General features: G+C 42.5%; 1 protein-coding gene across 1 annotated transcript; it reads left to right on the top strand.

Annotated features, from left to right (window-relative positions):
- The first annotated feature begins 871 nt into the window (after window positions 1-871).
- Thoc3 (THO complex subunit 3) lies at window positions 872-12528 on the top strand. Its single transcript, XM_020171080.2, has 6 exons — window positions 872-1216; window positions 1793-1949; window positions 3455-3659; window positions 6747-6908; window positions 7006-7106; window positions 11602-12528. Exons 1-6 carry the CDS (start codon window positions 878-880, stop codon window positions 11763-11765), a joined length of 1128 nt encoding a protein of 375 aa, XP_020026669.2. The 5' UTR covers window positions 872-877; the 3' UTR covers window positions 11766-12528.
- The last annotated feature ends 385 nt before the right edge of the window (window positions 12529-12913 follow it).

The raw sequence follows: 12913 nt of genomic DNA, 5'->3' as shown, positions 1-12913 counted from the left end.
TTTATTTTGATATAATTGCAGATTCACCAAAGATTTCTTCTTAGACAAGTATACAATTATCTCCTCACCACTCAAAACCTCCCCCAACCACAGCTTCTTCAGGGACTTGGCTGGAGCTGGCAGCTCACACCAGTTCTTTCTCCAGCAGGAAACTGCCTAGCATCTGATTTAAGAGAGATGTGTGTGTGTGTGTGTGTGTGTGTGTGTGTGTGTGTGTGTGTGTGTGTGTGTGTGTGTGTAATCCAAGAGGTGGGTGTGTCTGGCAGGTGGACATTTACTTTTCTCTGCATCTATTTTTTGCATATACAAGCACGCACATGAAATATCGTTTAAACACAAGTTTGACAAACACAGCAACCCAGACCCCTCCTGCGCCCCTCACCCCTTCCCCTCAGACAGCTGGTCTCTCTCCATCCACAAGCCCAAGGCCTTCTTCAAAGGAGGGGTGGAGGCTTTGGGAATTGGACCAGCTCTAAAAGAAAGATGTTTTCCTCATGGGTAAACTGGAAAGTTAGTGTTGGTTCTACCAAGGAGTAGGTAAAGGAGAAATAAGGAACCTAAAAAAGTCGGAATCATTCATGCGAAGAAAAGTTAAGAGCTGAAACATTGTTATTTGAAAGGGCAAGGGCGAGCACGGGCTGCCTGCCGGGATTTGTAGTCCCTCTTAGGGAGGACCACAGCGCGCGTGCACAGGAGGGCGCGCGTGCACAGGAGGACGCCAGTGCAACACCTTGCTTGGATTTGTAGTCCTCTCTGGGGAGGGCCACGGTACTTCTACGCCGGAGACGCGAGCGCGCGCTGCCTGCCGGGATTTGTAGTCCCTTCCGGGGAGCGCCACGGGGCGCCTGCGCGGGGACGCTAGCGCTCTTCCCAGCGCATGCGTGAGGCGCCGGCGCCAGGAGTAATTGCGCCCAGGCTGGGCTGCAGCGCAGTCCTCGGGGTGTTGAGCATGGCAGTCCCTACGGCAGTTGTCGGGCCTTCGGCTCTGGGCCAGAGCGGTCCAGGTTCGCTGGCTCCTTGGTGCTCCGTGAGCAGCGGCCCATCGCGCTACGTGCTCGGGATGCAGGAACTGTTCCGAGGCCACAGCAAGACGCGCGAGTTTCCGGCGCACAGTGCCAAGGTGCATTCTGTGGCCTGGAGCTGCGACGGGCGTCGCTTAGCCTCGGGATCCTTTGACAAGACGGCCAGCGTCTTCTTACTGGAGAAGGACCGGTTGGTGAGCGTCTGGGGCCCGAACCCAGGAAATACGGGACGAGGGGTGGGACAGTGGGGATAGGGACGGTGTGTGTGCTGGGCACCGGGGATGACCAGAGGCCGGCGGGCGGTGCCTGGCTGTGCGGGGAGCGTGGCCGGAAGAGCGCGAAGACCGTGGCCGGAAGAGCGCGAAGACCTGCAGAGATCCAGGGAGCCGTGGGAAGGAATCCTGTGGCCGTGTATCATGTCCAGGGGCTGATGAGGCAGGTGCAGTCCCTGGGTGGTAACAAGGCCTCCTTTGAAAGTGACAGGGCGTTCTTTGGGTATGAGCTGATGGGTTGGGGTGTTGGTGGTAGAGTTGAGGATGGAAAATCAGAAAGGTAAGAAGCTCGAAAGGTCAAAAGAGAAAGAGCTGAGGTGTGGAAACTCAGTGAGTAGGGTGGAGGGAAGGGAGGATGCGGAGAGCTTTGGAGGAAGGACTGCTGCATTCTTTTCAGTTACCCAGATCTTGGTTGGTAGCCATACCTTGTTTTGAGTGGAGTTAAATTGCATTTGTAGGCCAGGCGCTTCCAGTGACATCTGGTTTCTGTGTTTTAAGGTCAAAGAAAACAACTATCGGGGACATGGGGACAGTGTGGACCAGCTTTGTTGGCATCCAAGTAATCCTGATCTCTTCGTCACTGCATCTGGAGATAAAACCATTCGCATCTGGGATGTGAGGACCACAAAATGCATTGCCACCGTGAACACTAAAGGTGACTATTCAGAGAGGGCATTGGGAAGACAAGCCCCTACTATTCATTTAACAGCCATTTACCAAGTACAGTCTTTGTTTGTGCCTGCTGCTCTGCTGGGTAGGAGCATTGGAGCTGAGTGAGTAAGATTTCTCCATCTTCAAGAACCTTATAATTAGTGTGGGGAGAGAGACACATGCATAAAAAAAAGCATACTATGACATAGTTTGTCATAGAGATGTCAACAAGGTGGATACCCAGGATGGAAATGTTCACATCTATCTGGGGGGAGACAAGAAAGGCCTTACAGAATTTGAGCTCTCTTTTTTTTGGTGTCACTGGGGTTTGAACTCAGGGCCTCACGCTTGCTAGACAGGCATTCTACCACTTGACCCACTATACCAACCCTTTTTTTGTGATGGGTTTTTTCCAGATAGGGTCTTGCAAACTATTTGCCTGGGTCTGGCTTCGAACTGCCATCTTCTAACTCTGCCTCCTGAGTAGCTGGGATTACAGGTGTGAGCTACTGGTGCTTGGCTGAACTCTCTTCTTGAGTAACCATATGATTTAGTGGTCACGGTACAGGGGGGAGGCAGTTCTAAGAGGGAACAGAATATATGAAGGCGTGGAGAATTTGGGGAATTCTGACATGTCAGAAATGCTGAAACTTGAATGAGCTTGGTGATCTGGAATAAAATAGCCAGAAAGTTGTGCATTACATTTATAGGCTTTGTTCTTAGCAGGTAAATCCTATACGTCTTGAGGTCATTTACAGTAATCGGCCCTAAGATGCCACTGATTGTAAGATGCACCAGGATTTTATGTGCCAGATAACCATAATACACCAAAATTTTGAGATACATCATAATGCATTTTAAGACATACCATAGATATTAAAGTGTTAAAAAACAGCATTTGGGTTGCTAAAGTTGACATTTTTACTTTATATGTTCAGTATGGAATACTGGACTTGATTGACAAGACTTGTACCTGGAAGTGGGATGGTGTAGTGCTTCCTAGGTACACACTTGGTGATGCATGAGTGCTTCAGCTGGTATTTGGATGAACATTAAAACATAGTTATATGTATATTGTAGTGCCTACTAGAAGAAAAGAACTACCTCAGAAAATTTGTTGCTCAACTGAAAGTATACAACTTACTTAAGTAAATCTTTTGAGTTAATTTTAAGGAGAATCTTTCATAAAGAAAAGTGTAACTATTACATGGTTAGGACAAAAGTTGGGAAGGTTACATGTGAATGACAGGAGTTTTAGAAATGCTTTGTAACTGAGTGCATGCCTGTAATCCTAGCTACTCAGGAGGCAGAGATCAAGAGGATCGTGGTGAAAAGCCAGCCTGGGCAAATAGTTGGAGAGACCCTATCTTGAAAAAACCCATTGTAAAAAAAGAGCTGGTGGAGTGGCCCAAGTGCTAGAGTGCTTGCCTAGCAAATGTGAGGCCCTGAGTTAAAACCCCAGTGCTGCCAGAAAAGACAAAAAGCTGCTGATTGTATCTGGGTTCCCAGGGGAGAACATTAATATCTGTTGGAGTCCTGATGGGCAGACCATTGCTGTGGGCAACAAGGATGATGTGGTGACCTTTATTGACGCCAAGACACACCGTTCCAAAGCAGAGGAGCAGTTCAAGTTTGAGGTCAACGAAATCTCCTGGAACAATGATAATAACATGTTCTTCCTCACAAATGGCAATGGTTGTATCAACATCCTCAGGTGAGGAGGCTCTAGCTTGGGGGACTGTTGTATCTTTGTGCTGAGTGCCAGATCAGATACAGAGGTGAGCTAGGCATGAGTCTGTCCTGATGGATTTACAGATAAATAGTAATAAAAAGTCCTAGCCTTTGTTAGGCATATTTGAGCCAGACACTTTGTATCTTACTGAGTTTTCACAGAAATTCCAGGGAGTCGATTGTATTTTCCTGTGTGAGTGCTAAGGAGCTGAGGTTCAGAGACATTAAGTCACTAGTCAGCTAGCGGGCACTGCAGCTCCATGCACCTTGAATTGTGGCTAATTCATGCTCTTGAAATTTCCTTCTAGCAAAGCCACCTCCATCTCCCTCTTCAGGGTTAGAGGAATTACAGGCTTATTTTATATACTTCCTGTGGGAGCATTTCTTAGTTCTATGTCGCAATTGCGCTTTACTTGTCTGTATTTCCCATTGCACTGTCAACTCATGGTGGTAGGGATTGTGTCTTGTTTACTGTTGAACTGCTAATGCCTGGCCTAGTGCCTGTTATAATAGGAGGATCTCAGTAAATACTTGTTATCTGAGTGAGTACAATTGTGGAGTTGAAATTCAGATCTGCTCGAGTCTATCATTACCATCCCAATGAGCACTGCAAGGTAGAGTGAGATGGATTCTGTGATAGAGACGCCGGGACTTTGCTGTGGAATCCCAAGGAAAGAACATATCATCATACTGACTGTAGGGGATGAAAAACTTGGCTTCTGAGCTGGATCTTGAAAGGGAGTGGACTTTGAAGAATTAGCAAAGGAGAGGTGTGAATGAACATGCCTTATTTGGAGAGTAGTTAGGTCAAGGTTGCTGTTGAGTAGTGACAGGATATATGAAGAAAGGATAACAGGGAGATAAAGTCGAAATAAAGTTTCGGACCAGGTTATAAAAGGCCTTAGAGTCTATGTCTACTAACTTGGATTTTATTTTGTAGGCAGTACAGATTCTGTAACTTTAAACATCCTTTTTTATTATAAATAGATATTGAAAACTGCATATAACAAAAGTATAACTTAATGAACTGTTATGTGTGTTACACCTATGTAACTTCACCCAGTTGAGAACCAGTACTTTCACTCAAAATCCATCCTAACTTTGACCTAATCACAACTCCCTCTCTCAGAAGTAAGCATGATCTTGGCTTTTTATAGTGTTTCCTTATAGTTTTATTTGTCACAAGTGTATCCCTAGATACTCTAGTTTTGCATATTGAAAACTATTTGATACATCTTTTGAGTCTGTTAAATTACAGGGTTCCCCTCCATCCCTTTCTTTTTCCTTACCACTTAGCTGTTAAAAAAATAAGGCAATTAACCCCTGGAGAGTCTCCCAGTTTAGACTGCTGATTCTGTATGGTTTTTAGTTGGAATGCTTTTATGACTCTTCTCTCATCTGCTTGTGTGGTTATTCAGAAATATAGTTCATATATATTAAGGTAAATTCTTGATTTTTTCCCATTCGAAAGCTCCCTATCTCCCTATCTCCTCCAAAGATGAGCATTTAGATTTTTTTTTTTTAATAATCATTATGGACTTGTATTTGAACATAGTTGGATGTGTTTTAATCTGCTGTAATTATTATCCTTATTGAAGTGCACATTATCCCATCTTTGGTCATTGGAAGCCTTTTCAGGTTGATTTCTGAGAGGTTGATTTCTAAGGCCTTTCTTGACATACTACTAATAGTCCTCTGCTTCTTGCTCTGATTGGGTAAGATGTTCTGAGTTCATTTTGTATATTTCCTGCCACAGACCTTTAATCAGAAAATTTTCTGGAATGCCCATTGGTTGCTGGGTTATTTGTTGTTTCTAGTGAACAGAGCTAGGAAATACATGTATATGTTTAAAGATAAAATACTTTGTGAATTCTTGCTGGTACTGTCCAATTAAAATTCAGAACTGTAGGTTTTTACATTTACAAATGATTCTTTTTCCAACCGAGTATTTTGGTTTTCCAGGATATGGGGAATTAGTATATCCCAATTATGTAGAATTAGTTTATCCCATTGTTATTTTTTGCCGTGATTCCATGTTTAAAACCACTACTACTACCACACCCACCAATGTGAATACTTAAAATAGTTTTAAAAAACCGTACTTTTTGCATATGCTTTTCCTGTTCTTCCCTCATTAAAAAAATAGTACTGCAGGTGTGGTGGCTCGTGCTTATAATCCTAGCTGCTTGGGAGGTGGAGATCCAGAAGATTGTGGTTCAAGGCCAGCCTGGGAAAAAAGTTGTCAAGATCCCCATTTCAGTAAATAAGCTGGGTATGGTGGTATATTTCTGTAATTCTAGCTACTTGGGGAGTGTAGGAAGGAGAATTGCCATCTGAGGCTGACACCTGGCAAAAAGCATGATATCCTGTCTGAAAAATAACAAAAGCAAAAAAGAGCTGAGGATGTGGCTCAAGTGGTAGAGTGCCTGCCTTGCAAAAGTACTGCATATTGTCTGAGTTTATGGCTATCACGTAGTACCTCCTTTTAGTCATACGTAGTTTCTATTAAGAACCGGCAAGTTTAGTGTTCACCACTAGCTCTTGTGCCCACAAACCTAGTCATTTTGGTTGTTAAAAGCAGTTTCTCCAGCTAAGGTTCCTCAGGAAGAGTCCATGGCATGGTTGCCTGAGCTCTGACTAGAACTTGTGTATGTACCTAGAAAACTCGTAAATACTTTTTTGTGCTTATTTGTGCTCTTTGCATTTGATAGTTTTGCTAGGTATAAAAATCCTTCATTCTCTTGCTTGTGAGTCTTAAATACACTCCTTTGTGTCCTTTTGGCTAAAGTGTTGCTGTCAGAAAGTTGGTGAGAATGTAGTTTTCTTTAATGTCTGGTACTTTTACTAGTGTAAAAAGTACCAGCATATGTGTTGGTGTTGGAGGATTTCCGTTCATATTCTCAGGGATGTTGTATTGTTTCAATATGTAGTTTGAAGTCATTTTTTATTTGAGGAAAGTTTCTTGTTCACAGTTTTTGGTATTTGTTCTACTGTTTTGTTTGTTTTTTTTCTTCTGAGTCTCTTACTGTCTTCTTGGTGCCACAGTCCTCTTTCTGCTGTCTCTCTTCAGCTATCCAGAACTGAAGCCTGTGCAGTCCATCAATGCCCATCCTTCCAACTGCATCTGTATCAAGTTTGACCCCATGGGGAAGTATTTTGCTACTGGGAGTGCAGATGCATTGGTCAGCCTCTGGGATGTGGATGAGTTGGTGTGTGTAAGGTGCTTTTCCAGGTAAGGGCTCTGCCAGACTTTTCCTTGTTGGACAAGTGAATTTTATTTCACACTAAGTGAAGTCATAGCCTCCTCTTCTGTGTCTGTCCTGTTACAGGCTGGATTGGCCTGTGAGGACCCTCAGTTTTAGCCATGATGGGAAGATGCTGGCGTCAGCGTCTGAAGATCATTTCATAGACATAGCTGAAGTAGAGACAGGTAACTGAGAACTTCTGTCTCCCATCATGCACACCAGGCCTGCACTGTCATTTGTCTTCAGCTCTGCACGTCATCACTCATAAATGGACATAAGTGAATTTGTCTCCTTGAGACACTTTTGCTTATATATGACTGTCACTAGAAGGTAATGGGGGAGCAGAGGGTTAGAAGGTGGCAGGTCTGAAGGAAAGTAAGTTGGGAAGATGTTTTACATTTTATTAGCTTTTAATTCTTCCATTATCCAGTGAATTTTTTAAGTACAAAGAAGAGGAAGAAAAGCATCACTTGGGTTCCCACCATCTAAATACTACTTTTTTTTTTAAAGGTTGCGTTTCTGCTTTTAGCTTATATACAACTTGCACAGATGCTTTAAAAAAATAATTTAAGGAATTATCAAAGTTTTTTCTTTAAAAACAACAAAAAAATATTGAAAATAGAAAAGTGGGAGGCTAGTATTCATTGTACAAAAGAATTTCCAAGTAGCAAGACTACTTGGAAGATGGATTGCAACTCGAGGCCAGCCTAGATAAAAAATCGATCTAACAATCAAGCTGGGCATGGTGGCATGCACCTGAACTTCCAGCTACATGGGAGGCATAGGCAGGAAAGTTATGGTCCGAGGCCAGACCTGGGCAAAACCTTGAGACCTTACATGAAAAACAACTAAAGCCAAAAAGGGTGGGGGTGTGGCTGAGGTCATAGAGTGCCTGCCTAGCAAGTGCAAACCCTTAGCTAAAAAAGGAACTCCTTTAGATTAATTTTTTAATACAGCTTTGTTCCTTTTGTTATTATGTGATACTTTTACTAAAAGAATCCACCATATAGTGGTGAGCATTGTGGCCCCCCCCACCATGTTGATCCCTGTATGTGATCTGTGTTCCTGTGTGCAGTGGCTCTCCATCTCCTCAGCAGCGTTTCAGTTACTTCTCACGGCAGGGGCTGTGCAGCTCACCTGTCATTCACTTTTAATGGAGTTTAGAACTACATGGATAAGTCAGAATATACTTAGCTATTCCCAACCATTGGGGGTGGTGATCTTTGCACCATCTTAAGTAACACTATGATGAATATCTTAGTTACTTATGTTACATGTGTGACCATCTTTGTGGATGAACTGTTGAAGTGGGATTGCTGAGCTGAGGCTGTTCACATTTTGTTCAGCGAGCTCACACAAAGGTTATTCCAGTGTGTGGTCTTAGCAGCAGTGCACAGACGTGTATGTTTTACCCATGCCTTCTTAAACTTCTGATCTTAGCCAGTGCATGTGTAATAGTGATCGAGTCCATGCGCAGCCTTGTAGGACTGTGTCTTACGTGGCTCCGTTACTTTTTCTAAATAGTTTGACAAATATTTCTAACATTTATATATATATATATATATATATATATATATATATAATATATGTACATTTATATATACACACACATACAATTTTCTCTACAGTCTGCATTAAAAATTAAAAGCAAGGTGATTATCAAGCTAAGACAATTATCTGTAGCTTTGTTTTTATAAAAATGAGGTCTACCTGAATTTTCCTTAGGAGGGGTGATAAGTTGGTACACTCTTTACTGCACGCTGTGAGGAAGCGTGCATACATTTCTGTGTGTACTGAAGTGGTGAATCTGCGAGCCATGTTGCTGAGTGAACAGAGAAGGCAGTCAGGGTGTGCATGGGAGTGTCCCAGCTAGGTAAAGAAACTTAAACTGAATTGGTATGAAAACTTTTGGAAGACTTTGTGTCAGATGTAGACGACTGGAGGGAGACTATGTGATAGGGATAAAGGATCAATTTTAACTTAAATTGTTGATTTACTGATTGTTTGCTACTGAAAGTAAACAAAACTACAAATGCAGTCCTTTAGTCACTATGGGCCACTGCATCCACAGTGCAGAACAGGGCGTTTCCACTGCAGATGGTCTGTTCATACTTATTTCCACACATTAGTTTGCAAATTTATGTGCTTATTATAGAACTATTAGGAAAATGCAGAAAATATAGAGAAATTAAGTCACCCCAGGTCCATTTTGTTTTTTCAGGTCCATAATTTAGAGATAACCATTTCTAACTTTTTTTTCATATTTTTTTTATTGTGATATGTTCATTACACAGGAGTAGATTCACAGTGACAATTCTGATTAGGCTTATATTGTATATTAGTTATACTGCCCCCATAATCTGTCCCCTCAGCCCCCTCCCTGGCCCACTTAAAGCAACTGCGAGAGGTTTCTTTGTTCTATTTTATATAGGTGTATGAAGTCCATCCACTATACACCCTCACCTTAATCTCCTTCATTCACCCTCCGCCCTTGTTTCTAACATTTTATCTACCTCCTTCCAATTTGTTTTCCCCCTCCATCGATGAGTTCTTTACATTATTAGATACAGTTTTATATATCACATATCCTTAATGGTTGAATTTAGAACAAGGTAGGGATTAATTTTGACCTTGCTCTGCTGGCACAGCACAGAGCCTCACTTTAGCAAGTGCAGTTACTCAGTGTTTCCGGGGCACCGTGTGCCTGTGTCAGAGGGGTGGGGATGGCAGTGTTCTCTTTCCATAGTCATTCAACACATAGTCATTCAGCAGTTAAGCTTTCATCCAAATGGTAAGTTCAGAAAGCTACGTGGTAATTGGGAAACATTTTAGAAGGCTTCATGTCTACTTGGGTTTTCTTTCTTTTTTCTTTATTTTGGTGGTACCAGGGTTTGAACTCAGGGCTTTGTGCTTGCTAGGCACGTGCTGTACTGCTTGAGCCACTCCTCTGCCCTACTTTGGTTTTCTTTTCTTTTCTTTTTTTTTATGCTCTCTCTCTTTTTTTTTTTTTTAATTTTTATTGTTTTTACATTTACTCACACATGTATACATTGTTTGGGTTACCTCTCCTTCCCACCCCCCACTTTGGTTTTCTTGAACTGTGAAAAGTTATCTTAACCAGTCCCATAACAAATGACATGGAATTAAAGGCCTAAAGAGGAGTGAAAGAGAGGTTTGTGTGTAAGAGACTATGTCCATGTAACCTGGAAATATGCTAGACAGATAGCTGTAGACAGACGGTTAGATCCTAGACATTGTAGGTTGGTTTCTGTCAGGAAAACTGTGGCCCATTCCTGAGATAGAATTAGTTAAAACACACACACACACACACACACACACACACACACACACACGGCTATAAATACATATATTTTAATAGCTTTGAGATATAATTTAGGGTCCCTAGAGTTGACCTGTTTGAAGCATACAATTCTGTGTACCCTGCGTCTTTAGATTAGCATCACACTGTAGGCCTTTTATGTTAATCCTAACTCAGATTGAAAAAAGTTAAGCAGAACTATAGTAGCTTTGGAAAAATGTACAGTAGACCCTTGGTATCTGCGAGTAACTGGTTCCAAGGAATCACTTGAGGAAAACTATGCATAGAGGTCAGTTCTCTGAAATCATTTAGAGTTCCCTATACCTATATACAGAAGGTCTGGGCATCCATGACTTGAAGCTGCATGGAGTAGGCTGTGTAGTAACTGTTGTATACATTAGTGCTGCTCACCAAAAACTAGATCTTATTTCACGCTCTTTAGCTCAAATACTGAGATACTAGCTTTATTTCTCCCATAACACCACCCAACTTCAACTACAGGCATGCCACCTTTCCACAAATCTCAAATTCTCACTTTATCACTTAAATTAAACACATTATATGTTCTTTTTGGCTTGAGAGGAGTACCATAACTTTTACCTTGCTTTTTGGGCACCGTTTGCTTTTTGCGAGGCAGATTTCCACAAGATTAAGGGCAGGGGAGCACTCAGCAGATCACGCCAGGATTTAAACACACTTGATAGTAACGAGGAACTGACTGAGAGCTGCACCACATCAGCTGAGCTGCGCGATGAGCATGGGGAATTTAAAATGTTTGTTTGCTTTTGGAACTTCTGTCGATTTTTCATTTATTTATTATTTTTTGGGCTATGCCAGGTCAAAACGGCACAAAATAAATCTGTCAGTGAGGTAGGCTTACTCTACAGTTTTGGGAAAAATGAACTTCATAGGCTTTGTGACTTAAGCAATCTGTTTCTTTGGGGGCAGGCTGTCTTCCTGTGTGCCCCTGCCATGGCCTTGAGATGTGACTTTGTTAAGTCACTTTAAAGAGAAAATAATATGAGTTTTACTGGACTGTCGTTGGTGTACAATGAAGTATAAGCCACCTGATACTTAGGGTGCCCACCAGATGGTAGCCAGTTTTCTCCAGGGAGTACAGAACAGAGGCTCAGAGCCCAGGTGTTAGTGTTAACTCACCTGTTCTCAGACCCTGCTTTGCCACCTGTGGGCATGTGACTGCTCTGTCTCTCTGTGCTTCAGGGTTCCCTACAAAATGAGGTAATGGCTGTACCTATCTCACAGGATTATAAGTGGATTGCAGTGGTTAGTGGAGTAGTTAGTTACTTAATGAATGTGCTACTTATTAACATTGATTGCTTTCTTTATCTTGATTTCTGCAGGAGACAAGCTATGGGAGGTGCAGTGTGAGTCCCCGACCTTCACCGTGGCATGGCACCCCAAAAGGCCTCTGCTGGCATTTGCCTGTGATGACAAAGATGGCAAATACGACAGCAGCCGGGAAGCTGGGACTGTGAAGCTCTTTGGGCTTCCCAATGACTCCTGAGAGGAGACCCTGGCCCAGACCTTACTTACTTGGTGTAGTTGGGTCTGTTCTCTTGGACTTGGTGGACACCCTGGATGTTTGTAAATTGACATAAATTGCATGAGCCTTCTGTCAGGCCGCCTACTCCAATTTCCTTCCTGTTTCTTCTACAGTGCTGGGATCAAACCCAGGGCAGGGTGTGTGCCAGGCAAGCATTCTACCACCGAGCCACATCCCCAGCCCCCATCAGTTAGCTAATGAGAACTCTGCCCTGTGGTTAATGACCCCAGCATAGTTTGTCTTCCAGATTTTAGATATGTGGTAGACTTCGTTGAACTTGACACTGCTTAGATAATACTTAGTTTGGAGGGAGGGTGGGATAGGGATGGAGATTTTTTTAATAATAAAAAAATAACAGTCGGGTTCTGGTGGCTCATGCCTGTAATCCTAGCTACTTGGGAGGTTGAGATCAGGAGGATCATGGTTCAAGGTCAGCCTAGGTAAAGAGTTTTCAAGATCCATCTCAACCAAAAGCTGTATCTGTCACTCAAGCTATTTAGGAAGCTGGAGTGTGGAGGACTGGGGTCCAGGCCATCCTGGGCAAAAGTGAGATCCTGTCTCCAAAATAATCAGAGCAAAAAGGCCTAGAGGTGTGGCTCAAGAGGTAGAGTGCCTGCCTAGCAATTGCAATGCCCTGAGTTCAAACCCCAGTACTGCCAAAAGAAAAAAAAAATTATGTATATAATTTTGAGAATTGAGCATTTAATAAAACTAGCTTTTTTTATATGGGACTTTAAAATTTGTGTTACTAGTACGCTCTTACTGCAAGGAGATACTGTAGCTTTGTAATTTTTTTAGTCTAAGAAATAGTTTAACTGTTATAATTCTGTTTAGTGTTTTAACCAAACAGCTGAAGGTGTGCAGTGCGTGGGCTTGGCAATCTTTAATGTGAGTGTGTGTGTATGTGCCTGCCTCAGTCTACACAGGATCTGCAGACGGCAAACCAGGACAAACACTGAGAAAAGTTACAAAATACAAATAAATACAAAATCAGGATAAGACAAATCTAAATTAGAATAGAAAGTCAGGTCAGGGGAAATGAAGAAGAACTCTGTGAAAAATAAGAGCCTAATGACAGATTTAACTAAAATACTGATTTTGAACTTCCT

Source organism: Castor canadensis, chromosome 16 (assembly GCF_047511655.1).
Source record: "Castor canadensis chromosome 16, mCasCan1.hap1v2, whole genome shotgun sequence".
Taxonomy (NCBI): domain Eukaryota; kingdom Metazoa; phylum Chordata; class Mammalia; order Rodentia; family Castoridae; genus Castor; species Castor canadensis.
Note: the sequence above shows the minus strand (reverse complement) of the source record. Positions and strands in the feature narration are given on the sequence as shown.

Coding starts and splice junctions, on each gene's coding strand:
- Thoc3 (XM_020171080.2), top strand. CDS start 878: ATGCGTGAGGCGCCGGCGCCAGGAGTAATTGCGCCCAGGCTGGGCTGC. Junction 1,217..1,792: donor TACTGGAGAAGGACCGGTTG/GTGAGCGTCTGG, acceptor CTGTGTTTTAAG/GTCAAAGAAAACAACTATCG. Junction 7,107..11,601: donor CATAGCTGAAGTAGAGACAG/GTAACTGAGAAC, acceptor TGATTTCTGCAG/GAGACAAGCTATGGGAGGTG.